General features: G+C 38.2%; 1 protein-coding gene and 1 non-coding gene across 2 annotated transcripts in view; one reads left to right on the top strand and one right to left on the bottom strand.

Moving 5' to 3' along the window:
* Positions 1-7,936: 7,936 nt before the first annotated feature.
* The window catches only part of Wasl (WASP like actin nucleation promoting factor), a 54,935-nt gene continuing 41,756 nt past the window's right edge, over positions 7,937-21,115 (bottom strand). Inside the window, exons 7-11 of the mRNA XM_034518993.2 lie at positions 20,353-20,395; positions 19,473-19,626; positions 13,478-13,998; positions 12,571-12,679; positions 7,937-10,481 (exon numbers count right to left, since the gene is read on the bottom strand). Of these exons, the coding sequence (XP_034374884.1) occupies positions 10,420-10,481; positions 12,571-12,679; positions 13,478-13,998; positions 19,473-19,626; positions 20,353-20,395 (889 nt within the window). The 3' untranslated portion in view covers positions 7,937-10,419. The remainder of the gene's footprint in view (positions 10,482-12,570; positions 12,680-13,477; positions 13,999-19,472; positions 19,627-20,352; positions 20,396-21,115) is intronic.
* On the top strand, positions 16,797-16,903 carry LOC117721145 (U6 spliceosomal RNA). The gene has a single exon (XR_004608407.1). It is a non-coding gene; the product is annotated as a U6 spliceosomal RNA (small nuclear RNA).

Here is a 21,115-nt window from a genome sequence, read left to right as displayed (position 1 = left end):
TATGGGCAGCAAACCTTGGAAGATCTCTTTGCATCTCTGGTATCTCAATTACTGAGTTCAAATCACTTAAAGAAATGTGCTATTATTTTTGTAATCCCAATAACCTTAAAGTTCTTTTTTCTTTTTTCTTTTTTTTTTAAAGAGAAACTAATATTTTTTGGTGAGTTAATATATCTGCTGGGTATGTGTAGTATTGCTAAATATTAAAATCATTACGTTCTCACACAAAAAGGGTCCATGCCTTTAGCATTTGCTTTCTTTCTTCACGTCCAAGAAATTCTGGCCGAATCTTCTTCTAGAAGACTAAATTAAAGAACTTTCTGAACAGGCTGTTTGGGAAGTATGAGACAGGTTTGGGAAAAGATGCCCAGTGTGATCATTCCCCCCCCCCACCCCCCCCAGATTCAACGACATGTAAATCAGTTGGAGGCATGGGCTTCTGTGTTTTCTGAAGTCCAATGGACAGCCAGAAGCCAGTCTAATCACAGTATCAATTAACAACTTCTGGAAGGGATAACGGGGGACGCTAGGAAATTTTGTAGTTGGAATAAATGAATGCTCAGGAGATGAAGGAAGGTAAAGATGAAGTTATCCTGGTGCAGATGCTGAAGAACTTGCGGCTCTCCACTTAGACTCTCCTTGAACACCACTGGCCCGATTAATCTGAGCTCTACATTTTAATCCCTACATTCCCCTGGCTCTCCCTCCTAGCCTTTGCTACCTCCATCCCTTGATCTCTTCCTTTCTCTCCTCTCTCTCCTCTCCCTATTCTCTCTTCCATCATTTCTTTTCTTGCTCTAGGCAAATCTGAATGATATTAACATCCACAAAAGTATACCAAGGCTGTGTGCTCACAATTCCAACTACAATTCCGCCTCCTTCCCCCTGTTATTCAAGAAGCCATCTGAATTCAAGAAAAACATGCTTTCCAGATCTCCATCCCTCCATTCTCCTCATCCTTTAAATTAACTCCGAATCCTGGGGTCACTCGTGTCCTGCAGATTCTCTGAGACATCCAAAGATGTCTGGAAGGGGATCGTGTTTTGCTTAAAAAACATCTCTAGTGATTCTTGGGTTTATGTCTTCTGTTCGACCCATCACTTAATAAGAACAACTGGAATCAACGAAGATTCCAGAGGCTGTAATTTCAGTCAGTGCCTGGGGTTCACATTAGGAGGCAGTAGATGAGGGTCACTTTCTGAACCAAGTTATTTCGTGTACATTTCATGGCATCAAGAGGTGTGATTCCTATTTGATGGGTGAGAAATGGAGGAGCAGAGTTAGCTTGTGAAGCTGGGCACCACTGACTGCAAAGCCTGGGCCCTTGGGCGCTACTCCTCATTGCTAACACCCAGATGCTAGTCTTCTGACGGCTCTCACTCCCAGACACTCAGTGTAAGTTGCCACTCCCCGGAGTGGTGGCGTCACTATTTTCACCCTTCCCCTTAGTGTGCAAAATCATGTTTTATTTAGGGTTAAAGGTGTGTGTATGATTGTATTCCTGTGTATATAAATCCAGAACAGAAAACCAGACTCTCCTTTTTCCCCGACCTTTGCTTGTAGAGACAGGCTGTGGTATATACCTGGTGAGGAGTGAATATAAATATGGACCCTCCCAGCTCACTAAACTGTATATTACAAAGTTCAGAATAAAGGCAAGTAGGAGGTAGCCAGGTATCCAGCGAGCACATTAATTATTCCAGAGAAACAGTTGGAGAACGTGTTCTACCAGGGTCCATCCAGGACTGCAAAAAGACATGGCATCAGGACAGTCATCATTCAACAGCCTGAAAACTCACAACGCTGGTGTGAAAGCTAACTAGTTCATTTTCTATAAAAAGCATTCAGCTCATTGAAAGACTGCCCAAGATCAGATGAAGTATTTTAGATGGTGATTTATATGTGCACATTGGTGTCTGAAAAAAAAAAAAAACAAAAAACAAAAAAAAAAAAAAACCACCTCATCCTGATTTGAAATGGGGCCAAAACACCAAGTCTCACACTGCTTCCCAGGCAGGGCTCCACGGCTGAAGGTGTTTAATAACTCTGTGTCAGCAAGATCTAGACTTATCACCTGCCCTGAGATACTACCAAGGAGTGAGAAAAGGCAGGAGGAACACGGCGTCATGCATTCACTGAGATGCTTCAAAGACCAGAGTAAATCAGTAAGTTCTTGTAAAGGTTTCCTAACAACTTACTTTTATGTGCACAAGCACGCACACACACAGACAGAGACAGAGACAGAGATAGGGAGAGAGTCGGTCAGTAAAGCTAACAATGCCTTTCTTCTGTGAGGGTCTTAAGGCAGACTTTTTATTCTTGTTAATCACCAAATAACATGATACAAAAGGCCAAGGATTGCTCTGAAACTCCGAACACTGGCCTTGCCATCAATGCTGACTTCCACAAGTATTTTTCCAAGCGCTTCCTCTGTATCCAGACACTCTTCCAAGCACTGGAGCTAGGAAGCTAGCTGCTCTTCATTAACCTGCATTCCAGTGCCAGAAAGGCACATCCAAAAGCATTTCTCACACACTGAGCACTTAAGTACTCAGTGGTTAAAAGCATGTGGTACTCTGCTGGGCTGAGAACATCACTGAGTCAGAGGCAGCCTCTGCATCAAAGCTGTGGGAATTCCAAGGGCAACAGCCCCTTCAATAGGGTCAAGCCCTTCTTTAATTGACAAGTTGTTAAAGAAAAAACAGGCTTTGGACAGCTTGTGTCACCGAGCCTCATTTTACCACAGACTCTTTACCTGCAGTAGACATGGATGAAGGAGGGCTTCTTGGACAAGATGATACTTTGGATTTTTAAATACATGTTGTCAGGCTTTAAAACAAAACAAAACAAAACAAAACAAAACAAAACAAAACAAAACAAAAAGCTAGCAAGCAAACGAAACTCCCTAAAGTTTAATAATGTGAGATGACATTTAAGTTTGAGGAGGGTATAGAAAGTGGCCAGATACCAAGATATAATATTATTCTATAAAACAATAATTTAAGGTCAGCGTTTAAGTGGATTCCCCCCCCCCCCCACTCCCCATTTAAACATTTCAGGGCCAGGATGATGGATCAGTTGAGAATGTGTTTTGGCACTCAGAGACTGCACAAAAAGCCTGGTGTAGTCATACTAGCACTGAGAGTGGGAGACAAGATTCTGGAGGCTTGCTGGGCAGCCACACCAGCTGAACCAGCAAGTCCGAGGTCGCAGTTTGCTTTTAGGAAGACATTCACAATGGGGATGCACACATGATGTCCAGAGCTAAACCATCATTGATGGGGTTGTTCACGAGCAAACAGCTTTGAGCTTCTTGCAGTATCTTGGCTTCTCACAGTGAAGGGTAGCATTGTAGATTGCTACAAGAAGGGGGCATAGCCAAGTCTTGGCACGTTGTGTATGAGCTGAAAACAGGTTAGTTGTGTTCAGTTCACAAACTCAAGTTGCTATGCTGGTTGATAAAGGATAATGGTTGAAACCTGAGGATATAGGATTGGTCTCAGTCCCTAACAGGGTGAAATCTATTGATGGCCATTAAGTTTTCCAGAGAGTGCCATGAGGGAGCAGCCAGGTGAGCATCTCTGTGCACACATTTCAGGGTCCTTGTCAGTGACTCCACCCTGTTTCCATGTGTAGTCTGTGGCAATGGTCAGGATACAGCTCTGATGCTGCATAGGCTCCAGAGTAGAAAAAGGCAAGTCCTTACAACGTGGAAAAGGGAAATCTTGTTCTCAAAAGAAGCCATCCTGAGGTAAGCTACCTAATCTTTTGAGGTCATTAAGCAAATCTACACCTAAGACCGAGGCTTTTGACATGGGCTCTTCTGTACTGGAGTTTAGACAATAACTTTGTTCCCAACTGAAACACTGTAATTAGCTGTAGAGTAATTACCACCACCACCCACCCCAAGTGAATGTTTGTTAACAACGTAAACATTTTGGAGTCATAGAATTAAATTTTAAAAATTAGGCTCCCAACTGGATAGCATTCCGATCCGCTCTCATCAGAGTAAGCCGTCATTGGCATGAGTACTAAACTTCTCTTCCTGAATGAAATCTGATGACCCATTACTCACTGTTACATAAACAGTGACAAATGGTCTAGAGTCACTTTAGGTTACACTTTTGCAAGTTGTCTTTTGCAAGTTTATCACTGAATAATTCTCATCCAAAATACGGTTTAGAGTGCTGTTACTCAAGATTAAAAAGAAGTAATTTTAGTAATAATAATGATGATGATGATAATGACTCTTTACTCAGAGCACCTAACTGCAATCTTAAGCTGTCAGAACTGGAGATGAATTAAGTCATTTTCTACAAAGAGTGTCCCTAGTAAAAATCGCCTTTCAATAAATACATACATGCATACATGCAAACATACGTAACAAAAAGAACCCCACAAGCACCAAACCAAAATCGAATTAACTGTTGGTTGAAACAGATGAAACCGAACCTCTCTGTAAAAACTGGCATTTAGTTGCTAAAAAATATGGAATTGGTAAGAAATTCTTAAGATATACTGTCAGGGTTTATTCTAAATTCATAAGAAGGACCCTGAGGTAATTCCAAATATAGTCTTATGCAATTCTTACATAACCAATTATTAGGCATTTGAGATTACTCAAACATGAGTTACCTAATCTGGTACTGCAAGTGAAATGTTTTTAACTGTGATAGAGAGAATGGGGTCAGGGATGATCAAATCAAAGACAAAAGTATTTAGAAATAACTACAAAAGTAAATAATCTACTCATTCTCAAAACCAGGCCTATCCTAACCTTCGAACTGCCTTCCATTTGTTTCCACGGCTGTTAGTTTAGCTTTCTGGTACTTTTTTTCTTTTTTTTTTTTTTTAAACAGAACATGATGCTAATTCCCTCAGATGTATTATTTACAGAAGCATGAAAACCCCAAAGCTTTTACATCTAAGTAAGACTGAAGTGATGTTTCCATTGTGCCAACATCCCAAGGCAGTCAATACTCAGTTTTGCACTGGTTTGTTATTTAACTTCTGCAAGTTTCATTATTATGACTAAATACAGGATAGGCCACCTCAAGGATGCTAAGAGAAGAATTGGCACCAGGATTTATCTTTGTTAACGTGAAACAAACACACTGATGTATATCGAATATTTAGTGTCAATCATCTGGTTCTTACTTCACCAATGTATGTCTTTCTGTTGCTCTTAATCATGAGCACACCTCCAATTCTGGGTCAAGATAATTTACTAAATTAAAAAAACGTGCTAAAAGCCAGAAGCAATTTAAAAAAGGTTCCTCAGTAGTCTGGATGTGGTGGTACATGCCTTTAATCCCAGCATTTGGGAGGTAGAGGCAGGGGATCTCTGAATTCAAGGGCAGCCTAGTTTACATAGGAGTTCTAGGACAGTCACAGCTATATAGAGACCTAGACTCAACCCCCTCACCCTTACAAAAGTTCTCTTGGGATTAGTATTATACATGGTCATATGAATTTGACCTATCACCAATGATCTTATAGAGCACTGGTTCTCAAGCTGTGCGTTTCAACCCCTTGGGGTGGCAAATAACCCTTTCACATGGGGTTGCATATCGAATATTTACATTATGACTCATTAACAGTAGCAAAATTATAATTACAAAGTAGCAACAAAATAATTTTATGGTTGGGGTCGTTGTCTTCACAGCATGAAAACTTAAAGGGTCACAGAATAAGGAAGGTTTTAGAAACACTATTATAGAGGTTGGTTCATGGAATCAGAGTTTATTCTGGTGTTTACTTTCAGTTTATAGTAACAGTAATTACTTCTGATGGCTTGCTTTATTGTAAGTCAAATGTGTATTCAAGTCCATTTGTCTTTGGTTTAAAATATATTCGCACACTTGGGAAGTTATGAAGACAGGGTACAACATGCTTTCTCAACTTTTTCTTCCTACTACATTAACTAGTTCACCATGTTATAAAGGGAAAAAGGGGGAATGGAATAGGAAGAACAGATGGATAGGAAGTGGGAGGGAAAATACAGGGAGGGGTAACACTAAAGGTCTTTAGAGAAAGCCATTTGGAAAGACACCTCTGGAGAAGCTTCCTAAAAACATACATATGTAAAAGTAATTTAAATGGAGGTTATAAAGTGGGGGACAGTACCCCATGCAGGCACCATATGCTGCCCTAAACTAAAAGCCTACCAATGTTGGCTAATGGGGTTCCAGAGACCTCTAAACATAATCAGTACTGGTTCCCAGCACACACTTTCCAGGATAGTCTTTTTTACCCCATTTGTTTTTTTCAACCTGACACACAAGGTATGTTTTATTCCCGGTCTCTTCTCTAATAAATTTGAAGTACATGCAATCAAATTAGAATGTCCCTTCTCTCAGTAAAACTAGGACATTGGGTTTAAATGTCCATGTTGTTCCTGGGCTCCTTGGAAGAACTCCCAGTCTTTGACAGTGCCTCTGTTGATTAAAAATTACTCAGATACTCACTTTGCAAACTATTTTTCTTTCAGGTAGGTTTATTGTAAGACTTTATAGAATACTTATGTCTAAGTAAAAACAATGCTTACTAAGGCCTACAGAGAAACTCATGAAATAATTTGGATGTACACTCAAACACTCATCCTCATTTCAACTCCTAAGTACCTTGTGATGACTAAATGTCTGGGCAATGTAGGGTGACTGTCATCACTGAGCCAAAACACTAGCACATGTTCCAGGCAAAGGCTGACTCCTCCAGCTTTTTTTGGGCAGAGATGGGCAGATGCTAGTAGCTTCTATCAGCACTCAGATGAAGTGAAATGTGTAGCCACAAACCGAAACAAATCAAGAGTATGTGCTCCCTCATACCTGCAATGAGCTGCTTACCAGAGCTTTTCTAATGGCTTAATTTCAATTTCTTTAAAAAATATCTTTGTTTTATGTTGTTGTTTTTTGGTTTATGTATGTGTGCCACATGAGAGCCTGGTGCCCGAGGGGGCCAAATGAGGAGACAAGTAGAGTTTGTGGGACCCCTTAGAACTGGAGTTACAGACAGTTGTGAGCCTCTCTGTAGGTGCAGGGTACTGAACCCGGGGCCTCTGGAAGAGCCAGTGCTCTTAACCTCTGTTGTCTCTCCAACTTCAAGCAATCTTTCGTTTAAAAGCCTGTATTAAATGACAAGAGATGATGAGAAAACTCTGTTGTAGAGTGGAGCTGTGTGTCAAGCAATGTAAAACATCTCAACTTTTCTGTAGAGGATTCCTCGTCAGACAGTTCCTTATGGGTATACTGTAATAAGATACAGTTATCCAGTTCCTAAAGCACTCACTTTAGAGATCTTCGTCTAGATAGATGTAACGGGACAGGACAATTCTAAGGCACACTGCTCTAAAATTCTTTTAACAGTTTATATATTAAGTGTTCACATTTGTGCCACAAAAACCTTTTCCTAGAACAAAGCTCTTGAAAGGTGTCCTGTCACATTCTATACACTGATTGCAGCACAGCTTCACCTTCAGACTCCAACTTGGGCCAGGGTCAGTGAAACAAAACATCACACTCATCAAAAAGTAAGCTGCTCATTTAAATGTGTATCACCTCTAATCCCGTCTATCAAAAACCATGTCCCACATGAACTACTATTATTAAAGTCACAGTGAACTCCAGTATCATTTCATCTACAAGACCTGACCATGTTTGGTTTGAAAGAGTCCCAACAGTGTGAGCTTGCACAGTGAACGTTCTATGTAGAAGCATTGTACCTACCACATGGCTTCACAGTAGGTGCAGTCAGGTTTCCCAGAATTCTTTTACTCGGCAAGTTTACTTAATGACACACTCTATCTCTTAGGACATGCAGTGCTGGAACCTCAAACATTACCTGGCACTTCTGTGCACTCTTGGCTAGACTCAAAAATTAAAACTTTCAACTTATTTTAACATCTTAGTAAACAAATGAGACACACTATTTTATACTATTTGGGTCAAATTAATTTTATTATGTTCCATGATGAATTGCCACCAGTGCAACATCTTATTTACTATACATTTCAAAAAAAATTCACATACTAAACAAAATTTCAGTTGATAAATGGAATTGAATGATTGAAAATCTTTATGAATTTCATAATACAATATGTGGCTAGCTGAAATTGTCTATCACATAGCATTTAGATATAAAAGGCCCCATGCTAGTTTGTTAAACGCAAAGGCTACCAGACAAGCACATAGCTGGATAAATCCGTGAGGCTTCCAGATGACGCACAGGAATAGTACCACCCACAGTGCGAGACGGCGGAGGACGAAGCTGTACAACGGATACCTTACTCAGAGTGGGTCAGTCTTCGTGCCTGGACTGAACCCCACAGCTCCTGGAATTTAGACTTCACACAAAAATAAAAAACAAACAAAAGCAAAACCCTTTTCTGTATGAAAAAAAAAAAAAAAAAACCCTCAATTTTACCTTTGGCAAATAATATAGGCAACTTACAGAACTCAGAGTCTCTCTAGACAAGCTTCTGTTCAAATATCAAATTAGCTGGAAGAATCCCAAACTTCTTGGCCAAAAGGTAAGGGACAACAGAATTGGCATTATCTCAAAGACATCTTTAGGCATTAAAATTTTTGCTTCATGTCAAAAAGAAAAAGAATATGAAAGTCTGATGCTATTTAAAGTAATTTTGTCCTGCAGAACTCCTAATAGTCTGGGTAGTAGCTGTCCAGCCTCATCCGCACCAGTCTCACAGAGCTCAAGCCACATGAAAATGACAGTAAGCAGAAAAAAGTTCCTAGCAGCAGAGAGCACTGTTTTTTTGTTTTTCTCAAACAGGAAATACAAAAATTGAGAATCTTTCCAATGTGCTTTAATTACTCTTGCAAGGAGGGTAACATTCTTTGAATAACTTAACTATTTTACTGCACCACTTAACTGCTTTCAGCGACTAAACCTTTTAAATTATTCCTGACAATAACTAGATGCATGGTCTCTAGAGGTTATGTGATAAACTGGTTAAAATTCAAACCATATCTCACAGGTCCAGCCTGTCAAGATCATGTCAATACTAGATTTTGGTCAGTATACTTCTAGATAGCATAATTTTTAGTTGGATATTGTGACTATAATGAATACATTTGAAGCTACATTCTGCATACAACTCAATGTGAGAAAAATATGTCTGTACTTAAATCAGATAATTGTCTACCTAAAATTTATTTAAAGTAGGTAGGAAGATAATTATCACTGTAAATATGAAACAGCCACCTTTCGGCAGATTAGTGTATTGTAAAGAGGCAAGGAAACCCTCATTTTAACATACCATGTAGTATGCGTAACAACTGTGCAGGCTGCAAAGTTTTATTTTAAAAAAAAATCTATCAAATCAGTTATGTATTCTAAGAAATTTACCATTGGAACAATCAATCTTCTAAGAAAAATATGACTCTACATGTGGTACTTAACAGAAACTCAGAGAAGCCATCAAAGTAAAAACATAAGAGTATATGCAAGGGTTAGCATTTGTGCATACTTTTGCCAAAACCTCTGACTCTCACAGCTGATCCTTCTGAATATAGCAATGCACACAAAGTACAGAACACAGATACCTGCATTCTACTGCAGCACTGTTCTGATACCACTGAGTCAAATCTGGGCATGACAGTTTATGATGCACAAATTTACCTCCAAAAAACTACCTGAAACTATTTTGGGGAGTGATAACACCGTTTAACTCTTTGACAAAAACAACCTGTCACATTTGCCACAGCATGAAAGTCACCTTGGTCACGGACAGGCACTGAGTGAGGGCTCGTCAGGGCTCCTGCCTGCGGATGCACTGCTGACCACGGCAGGCAGCGCTGCAATAGAGGTGCACTCCCTCTCTCTGCAGCACATCTCTGTAGTGATTTTAAACAACACATAATACCAGAATCTGAAAAGCTGCATCAGTGTAGTGGTGTCCAGAGAATTGTGCAATGTATCAGCTTCAACATTCATATGTGGCATCATATTCAAAATGAAGGGGCTAAAGAAACTAGTTTACATCACTTGAAAGAGAATGTAGTGCTATACTAAATTTTATTAAGAAAATTTAGGTACAGAAAAAGTAGGGTATGAAAATAGTGTTCTCCTTCTGGCATTCTAACTAAATTACATTAAGGTTTGTGTCAGTCTCACACATAATTAAACTCCCTTGTTGATGGAATGAAAATATTCACAAATCACGTGAGCATCCTGTTGTAAACTTGCACACAGCAACAGGGAGTAGCTTTATATAGGATTATAACAAACCTTTACAGATTAAATGAGGTATTGCACAGATTAATTTAAAAAAAAAAAAAGCAAAAAGGCAACAAAAATATACAGCAAATTGGTAGAACATTTACATGATAATTTTACAGATCAATAGACAGGAAGTAGTGTTTAGTAATTTCACCTTAAAAATATATATATATAATATATAGCTCAGTCTTCCCACTCATCATCATCCTCAAAATCTTCTTCTTCATCATCATCTTCATCTTCATCTAAAAATGAAACCAAAACCAGGAGTTAAGCACGCATAAATAATTCTCAAGTCATTTTTCCAATTACCCAACTTCTAACACAAACATTTAATTTCTAAAATCTAGTTACTAAGATGGTTTAAAATTAGTCCAATAAAACCAATCTATAGACTATGGATGGTGATCAAAGATGAGGACAGGAGATCCACCATTTGGGTTTTAGCCCCTTACTACTTATGTGAAAAAGATTTCAATCAGTGTGTATTTAAGGAATCAAATGAAACGGGTAAGTTTTCTAAATTTTGGGTTTACACAGTAATTTGCAAACCTAGAATTTTAGTTTTTGTCCTCTTCCCATAATCTGCCTTTCTTCCTTGACTCTAGTTACCCCATTTTAGTGACATCATCGTTCCTTCAGGGAAACAGGCATGAGTTACAGTAATTCTTTTTCCTCTCCCTCCATCAAGTCTCTTCCTTTTTACCAGTCCATACCCACTGTCAGGTTTCTTGCCTCAGTTATCGCTGTTCTCCAGTAAACTCACCTCAGAGCAGGTGGAGGCAAACTGTCTTCCTTTTAAGCCTCCTGTGGCTGGCTCCTGCTGTCTGGACTCAGCCTCATCTCTGTGTGACGCATCACACGTGACTTAGCCTCCCTCCCTCCCTCCCTCCCTCCCTCCCTCCCTCCCTCCCTCCCTCCCTCCCTCCCTGTCCTTCCACTCACTATTTCTACTACAACCTGTTTCCCTCTCTGAACTTTTCCTCTACATCTCATCATTGGAAGCCGCTCTTTCCTCTCTCCGTCTTATCACTGAGATCCCAGTCAGTACCACCCCTTCAAAGAGGCACTTCCTGAGCATCCTGTGTAATCCTCCCCAGAATCACTGTCTCCTCCATCCCCTCCTCATAACTCTATTAGGTTGGCTTTTTAGACTGTCTTCAGACTCGAATACAAGCTCCACGACAGCTAAGCCTTGGTCTGCTATGTATCGGAGGGTCCTGGTCAGCAGGAGCACTACAGAGGGGTTCACTCATTACCCTCTAAATGAATTCAGATTTTTATGGCATCCAATTCTATGAGCACATGTGTACTATCTATCAATTTTCCATCATATCTATACACCTCATAAAACTTATGAAGGCCAAGTTTATAAGAGATGATATTAAAACAAGACAGTGCCAGAAAGTACCACGCGAGTGACACTATGGATGTGAGCTAAATAAAAAGAGTATCTTCTGTTCCCTATAAGACAGACTTCCTAGTATCATAACCTGAAAAGTAACAGAAAATAGAGAAAAACAAAAGAAGTCTAACCCCCTCTTTTCCAGCATTCCATTTTTTGTTTGTTTGTTTGTTTTGTTTTCAGAACAGGGTTTCTCTGTGTAGTCCTGGCTGACCTGGAGTCGAGTGTAGACCAGGCTGGCCTCAAACTCAGAGATTCACCTGACTCTTCCTTCCAAGTGCTGGGATTAAAGATGTGTGCAACCACAGGCTGGCTTAGCATTCCAAGTTTTAAATAAAGGTCGTTTGATCTAGTTTTAACTGAGTTTTGTCTAGGATGAATGAAAATAGTTTAACCGTATTGTTCTGCAGGTGGAGATCCAGTTTGCTAGCATCTGTGTTCAGTAGATTGTCTTTTTCCACTGGGTATTTCTTGCCCATCACTGTGTCTATTTCTGGATTCCTATTCTATTACCTCCTATTGGTCTGGGGGATCTATTTTTGTACCAGTATCATGCTGTCTTTGTCATTATAAATGTTATTTCCAGAATATTACAAAAATGAGATTGAGAAATCTCAAGCCTTGTTTAATGGCTGCTTGTCAAAGATTCCATTGGCATTTCCCAGTATAGAAAATGAATTCATCACTTTTTACAGTCTTTCTTCTAGTTTATGTATGGCTATGATGTCCTGGTATCTATCACACTTTAGGCAGACCAGTCACTGAGGAAACAATATGATTAAATATGCTGTGAACGCATATCAGTGAGCTGCACAGTTAGTACTCAAAATGGCCACAGTGAAACTGATACATGAACAGAAATTACGGTTTTTCTGTTTATATCATATACAAGCAGCCCGCTCACTCCCGTGGAGATCAGGCAGAAGTACCTGAGGAATGAATGGCTTTGCTCCTTTTCTGCATCACTTCCATCAGCGCACCCACAATTCCTGAAGTCGGTGCAGGTGTTGGTGGTGTGGACTCTTGGCCATCAGATACCTTGGAGAAGAAAATTATTAAACCCAATTATAAATATTTGGCAAAGAATCTGTGTGGGGCCAAGGAGATGGCTCAGAGGGCAGAGTGCTTGTCATATCAGCATTAGGATCTCCTGTGGTGCACAGACAGCAAGATAGCTTATCGGTAACTGAGGTTTGAGGTAGTAAGTGTTCTTAACTTTTAAAAGAGATGAAATGATCTTATATTCTCTAAGTCAGAGAATCCAAACTTATACATCATCACTGTTGTGAATTTTAAAGCTTTTTCAATTTTCTGTGGAATCTGATTTTTAAAATTATTTTTAATTTCAAAGAATAAAACTTTAGTGTATACTTTAAGTATACGTTCATTTTCATACAGTTACTAGTTTGGAGTAACCAAGATGACTACAACTGCTTCCAAACAGGGCTATTATAAATTCCCCTTAGTTTAGTAGGTAGTTTCTTAAGAGTATCTTTTATTTAAAGTCTAGAATAATGAATTGCAAACACACTGTAAGATTCTATCTATGTGAAATTTAGAATTAGACAAAGCTAGCCCAAAGGTATCAGATCAGTGACTGTTGGAGGCATAAGGTATCTTTCTATGATAACTGATATTTTATATTTTTATATCAAGTATGGATTACACAACTACAGATAAGCATCCGAAATATGTACCTTTCTTTGCACACAGACAAATACTGTAAAAATTATAAAAGCCTCTAAGATAGACACCTTATAATGAGTTGTGGTAAAAGCCCATAGTACCAAATACAAACAAACAAACGAATCAAACTAGAAAGGTCCGATTACTCACAGATTTCAGCTGAATGCCCTGCCGTATCTGGTCTAAGAGCGCATCCCTTCCTGAGCACGACACAGGCCGACTACTCTGCTCCACTTTCTTTAGCTGAGCACCCTCTCGAATTTGATCCAAAAGAGCCGCTTTGTTTCCCGAAGGAGGTGGAACTTGATGGTCACTATCAGAAGGCAGGCCAGGAGGAGGTGGTGGCCCTGGTGGAGGTGGAGGTGGTGGAGGAGGTGGTGGTGCTGTGGACCCTGCCATAGACAGAGGCGGAGGTGGTGGTGGTGGGCCTGAAGGTGCTGAAGAGGGCAGCGCTGGTGGAGGAGGAGGGTGCATTCTGTTTGGAGGGGGTGGAGGAACGACAACCCCTGGCCTAGAAGGAGGTGGAGGTGGTGGTGCTGCAGTAGGAGCTCTTGAAGGTGGGGGAGGAGGAGCCCCCCTTCCACGGGCAGGAGGGGGAGGAGGGCCTGAGCTATGAGGAGGGGGAGGAGGAGGGGGAGGTCCTCCTCTTGAGGGTGGAGGAGGTGGTGGTGCTGAAATAAGAGCAGAGGAAAAAAAAAGCATAAACATTTAATAAAGCAACTTACTTTAACATACACGGCTGGAGGGATATCTCAGTAGTAACAGGCTGTGTTTGTCCTGGCATAGGTTCCCAGGTGAGTCCCCAGCACCTATGTCAAATAGCTGACAACTGCCTGTAACTCCAGCTCCTGGGGTTCTGATGTTCTTCTAGACTCTGCAGGTGTCCATATATGCACAGCCGTGCATGGCATTGTACATACCATGCAACTGTACAACAAAGTGACAGGGCTAGCTGTAACACTTTCCTAACGCCCTAGGGCTAATCCACAGCAACACGCATGCGCGTGTACACACACACACACACACACACACACACACACACACACGTAAGAAATATACACTCTTTACTTTATATACAATATAATTAAACACTTTGCTTGTAAGCATTAGCTTACATTGATAGTAATCAATGACAACCTTCCCTTTAGAATTAAATATTTAAATTTTACATAAACTTAGATACAAATTTTATGGTATGGTAAAATTTATTAGAATTTATTAACATCAATTAGAGTTAAACCCAAACATAACACTTTCTTTCAAAACATAGTTTCATTATCTAATTTACCTATATCCTTTAAATTTATAATACAGCTTTTAATAACAGAAAAAACTGTCATCAGCTCTAGACACGGTATTACCAGAGGGTGGTTGTTTGGGGTTAAGTGTTCAATTACTTATTTAGATCTGAATTATTAAGAAACATTTTTTTTATAAACTATAAAATTACACTGCAGTTATTAATAAAAAAATTATCACTACTCCAGTAGTCATAATTCTATTCTTAGTCTACCTAAGTGAAGATGTAAGATTTAGAAAAACAAATCCAAAAGTACAATAATATCAAAATATATTGGAAATATAAGTAAATCCTTTAAAGATTAAATCTTGTATTTCTAGAGACATAATTTTATCAATGACATACACAAAACAACGTAACATTAAGCACTACATCTGTTCTCCATTCATTTAAAATCTGATCAGAGAAACTGACTTTTCAGGATACAGAGAGATCTTGGGCCCCATAATAGCAATATACTTAGCTCTGTAAGGTGTACCAAGTACCGAGTATGATTATTTAACCTATGTTACAGGTATTTCCTCTAGTACAATGCTATAAGAGGAAAGGAGCCCTCACAGTGCTGGCACTTGTATTTTCTTTTCTTTTTTTTAATATGAAAAATATTTATTTATTGTTTTATTTATGAGTGTTCTGCCAGCATGAATGTTATTTGTCATAGTACTCATGGATGGCAGAAGAGTGTGTCAGACTCCCTGAAACTGGAGTTACAGCTCTGAGCTACCATGAGGGTAGTGGGAATCAAGCCTAAGTCTTCTGGATGAGCAGCCAGTGTTCTTGCCTACCAAGCCATCTCTCTAGCCCCCAGTACTTCTATTACCTTAAGTGACAGAAAACTTCACTACATTTTTAACAATAAATAATCTAATACCAATTCTTACTTTTTATTATTTGTACTCTATTTATTACAAACACCACATTACAGGGACAAACATCAAAGAATTAACATAGAAGAGTAAAGACACCACTTAGGACAGTCAGATGCACCAAGATCTAGCTAAGCAGCCATGAGTGTGAGGAACTTTTAAGTGTTCACGAACACCAGAAAGAAAATGAGAACTGTTATTTTTCAAATTAAAAAAAAAAAAAAAGCAACAAAGAAGAAGACATGAAAGTTATAAATTAAGTATGCTTCTAATATATGCATATCTATAAGTTTATATAATATACAATACATACACACACACATACATACACACACACACACACACACACAAATACTTTTGGTTAATCTACAAGAATACTGAATCTTATAGGAGGAGAAAAATACCTTTGTGTTCATGGCACATAAAAGGGCTGACATATTTGAAAATTATTATTTCAGACTAACATGAGTATTATCAGGAATACCAGCAGATAATTATATTTCTTATGTAATAATTCTTATATAATTTCCTATGTATGATTTTTCTGCTTATAAGCAGAGAATGTTACAAAGTCATATAGTATTACAGAATTCATAAAACATTTAGGAATTGATGCCACGTTATCTCATTAAAAATATAACAGGCAAGTGTTATCTAGGTATAAATTTATGTGAATATTGTCAAGTGCTTAAATGGAAATATGATACTGTGCTCACTAATATTGTTCCTTATAGAGAAACTTTAATCCACTAACATAGCTGCTCTGGCAAGGGATCACATCCAAAGACCTTCTAGGTCTACATGATCCGACTAGAATGCAGACATACCCTTAGTACACACCTTCATTCCCTAACGATGAAAGTAAAGGCTAGTTTATAGAAGGAAGCAGCAATGTCTGAAAGTGTTGTCTAATTGAAGGACAGACAAAGTGACCATCAGAAAGAATTTGACAGAATGAGTCAGAGGTAGGATATGGCCACTCTCCCAACTGTCACGACAACAGCACAGAAGAGAGTCTACTTGAGAACAGCCTCTCTTGAAAGACAAAAGGAGGAGTAGGGAGGAAGAGAAGGGGAGAAAGACGGAAGAGGGGAGGAAGAGAGGAGGAGGATAGAGTAGTGTGTGTGGCAGTTTTACCAGTTTTACAGACAGGTTACAAAGAGAACAAACTAGACACAGGTGAAGAAAGAACAAGCCAGTGAATAGGAGCCAGAAGATTAGAACGTATTGCCAAAGTAAGTGGGAGGCCAAGCAGAGCAATTCAGTGAGAAGCCGAAAGAAGCCAGTTTGAATCAGTTAGCTTGTGCTCACTTCGGCAGCACATATACTAAAATTGGAACGATACAGAGAAGATTAGCATGGCCCCTGCGCAAGGATGACACGCAAATTCGTGAATCAGTTAGCTTGGAGAGGAGTTTGTGCTAGAACAGCTGAGTTTAACCAGCCAGCCAGCCAGCCAGCCAGCCTTCAGAAAAAAACAGAAAGGGTGAGCTTAGCAGTAAGCCTCTGAGATAACAATTACACCTGGTGAATAAAAAAAATTACTTTTACACATCTTCCTTTATTCTAGTCAATATAAACATATTTTATATGGGTTACTGAAAACAAATATGTAAAGCAATTATAAAATAGTATAAAGAGTGTCAGTAAGAACAACATGAGTGCTGTGAGCAAGAGGTGTTTAATAGAGAACTTCAATAAAATAACCTAAGTTATAGATAATATTTATGCTCTATATTTATAGATATATAATATATTTATATCTATAAATATATAAATAGATTTATAGGTATAAATCTATATATATAGATTTATAGATAATATTTATGATTTATAGAAATACATTTCTTTTTATTACACATGAATCTTTATGTACTGGATGATGGAGACACACACCTTTAATTCCAGCACTCAGGAGCAGAGGCAGGCAAATCTCTATGAGTTCAAGGCCAACCTGTTCTACAGAGGGAGTTTCGGGACAGCCAGGGCTATGCAGTGATTGTGAAACCCTGTCCTTGAAAACCAAAAACGGGAAAAAAAAAATACGAACATACAAAAAGCCTTTAATGATCAAAACATTAGTTTTTGAAGGCAGGGCATATAAACTCTAGCTACTCCAAAAAACAACACAGCAAATCATGCAAAATTCAGAGTAGTGGTCCAAATACTGTTCCACATACATACCGCTCCATTGTGGTGGACCTGAAGAACAGATTGTTATAAGTGAATGTACTTAATACTTAAGAGCTACACACAGGGATATGATGGAAATCACTAATTTACTTGTTTTTATAAATCTAATTTCATGATTTTATAAAATAAACAACAGATTTACTAATTAAGTAAGTTAAGACATTTTATTACCCTCTCTGTTTTTCATACCTTTGAATATTAATTTATATATGAGGTCGCTCTAAAAAAATCATTATCTTTTTGTTCTTATTTAGAAAAAAATTTTTTCTAGGCTAGAGAGATGGCGCACTGGTTAAGAGCATGAACTGCTTCAGAGGCCCTCAGCTCAAATCTTAACCCATGTTGGGTAGCTTACAACTGGAGATGAAACTCTGGTTCTCAGGGATTCAATGTCCTCCTCTGCCTTCTGCAAGCACTGCACTTACAGTCATAACCACCCCCTATCCCCACAATACATAAACACATAATTACAAATAATATATAAACAAAATAAAATCATCTCTTAATGTATAATAGGTTCTTGAAATATAAAAATCCTTTATCTTGACATTTGGTGGCAATATGATTTTCAAAGCCTGTTATTTTTTGTTTGTAGGGTAATTCAATTAAGGAAACGCTTTGCATACTGTCTTTAAAATAGCTGTAACAAAATTAGAAGAAAACCCAGCCTAGTTAGTACGATCTACAAAGGACATAAGAAGCAATGCAGATGGTCTATAACGCTGAGCACCAGTGGGTGCAGCAGAGAGCGGTCCTCAGGATCTTCCTTTAGCTGGATTAACAGTCATAACTGTACAGCTTGGAAATGACTAAGTGTATTCATAGATGTTTTAAAATCTACACCATTTCAAGGGTAGTTTGTCTGTTAAGTAAGATAAATTAGCCCAATATGAGTTTCTATTAAAGCAGCTGTGGTTACACAGCTGCAATGTGACCTTTAAGTTATTTGCTTCTACAGCTGACTCTCAAACCTTACTGACTATAAAAGGGAAGAACACCTTCAATCAAATGAGGACCAGCAGTAAAAAAGCAGACAAGGGTAAATTAAATACCCACTTTTAAGTGACAGTCAGATGCAAGAACACTTGAACTGGAGCTTTAGCTCAGCTACCCCAGTGTCAGTACAAAGAGGAGAAACTTGGTTCCAAATGCAGATGGTGTGTGTGCTGACTGTGACAGCAAAGGCCTTGTACCTGGCTGTTTTAAGTGTTGGGAGTACCCAAAACAAAGCTCTTTAAACTACCCAACATCAAGGTTGTAAACTGTGGTCTCTGGAGCCAAGACAAAGTATTATACTCTAGCCAAAACAAAGCAAAAAGACCACTATATTTCAAAATAGAAAGAGTTTACATAATTTATATTCTTATTAATATTCTTATATTAACTTATATTCTTATTAATATATATTAATTTATATTCATATTAATATGTTATTATTAGAGATAATATGGTAACTTTTATACTAATAATCACATCATGTTTCTGTTTGTTTGAAGACAAGGTCTCACAATGCAGTTATCTATGTAGCCCTTCATTTCCATGTAGAGCGGGCTGGCCTCAAAGTCACAGAAATTGGCCTGCTCCACCTCCCAGGTAGAGGTCATCTTCCTATGTCTGGCCCAAGGCTTTTGTTAGAACAAAATAATGAAAGATGTAGTGACACAGGGCTGGATCTGTCATCCAAAAATTAAAAAATTCTGTTCAAGGAGGGGTGCATAGTTGTTCACCATAAAGCTAATCTTAGAAAATTTAAAAGGAAAAACAGTCAAAACAGATCAAAAGTTACCTTGTCTTCGGAGTTCATTTTTAACAGCTTCTACACCTCCTGTTTTTTCAATAAAGTCATAAATAACTTTTGATGTTTCTCTGTCTTTAAGCTGGGCCTCAGAGATCCCACACATATCAAAAAGATTCTTCAATTCTGGATCCAAATTATTTAGCTACAACAGATAAAACAACTTCTAAGTAGGCAATTGTGTTCAAAACAATCACAGAAAAACTTATAATTTACCTGTGTCCTTCTGAAGTTAAACTCAGAGACTTTTAAAATGGTTATATAATTTAAATGCTAACATTAAATTTTCTATTATGAAATTGATAAACATGAGAGATTTTCTATTTTATCTCTTCCATGCTTTCAAAGCGGGCATTCTATTCATATTTTTATTAACTCACTTAAGACTAGATCTTGTATTCATCTATTCCAATTTTTCCTAAATAAAATTTCTTTAATCCTGAATTAACACACAGTTTGAAAATTTGAAGACAAGCACCTTTGTGGTGTCCCACAGGTCCCTGATAGTACATCAAAGAATAATCACAGTTTAGAAACAAACTGGATTATTTTATAACTAAAATTATTCTATACTAAGAATTTGATTATACTATTTTTCCAATAATTTGATATTCCCCTGACATCATTACTTAACAAAACTTACTTTTTTCTCTTTTCACTCAAAGCACATAATACAAAAATTTTCCCTTAAAGTACTTAGTAAGTATGACAGAACTTACTATGAATTGAAACTTCAGCAGCATACACAAACACAGTACCTTCAAATTCTAATATATAATATTTAAGAAACTGTAAATAAAAATCCAAAAATAAGCCATGGCATTCCTATGTATTTTGGGTAACAGGAAATACAGCTTGAATAGATACTTACATCAAACCCTGTATTTGGATCCCATCCAACATGTCCAATGTGCCTAACATGGAAAATAGAAAAAATTAGAAAAGTAAATGGAAACAAGGGCTTGTGAAATAATACATAAAAATACTTGAAATTTGTTGTATACAGCACAATTTCTTTTGCTTCTAGACAATTCTTAAAGGTATCTTCCATGCTATTTATACATCAAAGTGAAAAAAATTATTTTCAAGAATTAAATGAATAAAAAATAATTAAACCTAATTTTTTTCAGATAGAAAAGTAAACTGTCAGATTTATGGAGCAAGACCGGCTGGCAGTACATACATGCCTGTACACTTGGAACTCCAGGCTAACTTGGGTGACACAGAAGATCCAAACTGTCTCAAGATATCTCTAATTATTAAAAAGGGCTAGACATGGGTATTCTTCCCTGGAAGCCGGCTCCTTTGGAGTTCTTACTTTTTCCTAATCTATTCATTCTCTCTGTGCAAAACAGGAAACAACAACAACAACAACAAAAAACCACCAAAAACCCAAAATTGATGATTATACACATGGTTCCCATTATATTTTGGATATATGTCCCTCAAAGGCTCACGTATTAGAACACTTTGTCCCCAGCTGATGGTGTCATCTGGAAGGTGGCAGAACCTTTATGAGGTACAGCCTTGCTAGGATGTATCTGTGGTGACAGACTGAAGTTTTATAGCCTGTTCCCACTTCCTGTTCTCTTTGCATCCCAAATGCCAGGCGGCTCGCATACTCCTGTAGCCAC

The sequence above is a fragment of the Arvicanthis niloticus genome, chromosome 15 (assembly GCF_011762505.2).
Source record: "Arvicanthis niloticus isolate mArvNil1 chromosome 15, mArvNil1.pat.X, whole genome shotgun sequence".
Lineage (NCBI taxonomy): Eukaryota > Metazoa > Chordata > Mammalia > Rodentia > Muridae > Arvicanthis > Arvicanthis niloticus.
This window is presented reverse-complemented; position numbering and strand designations above follow the sequence as displayed.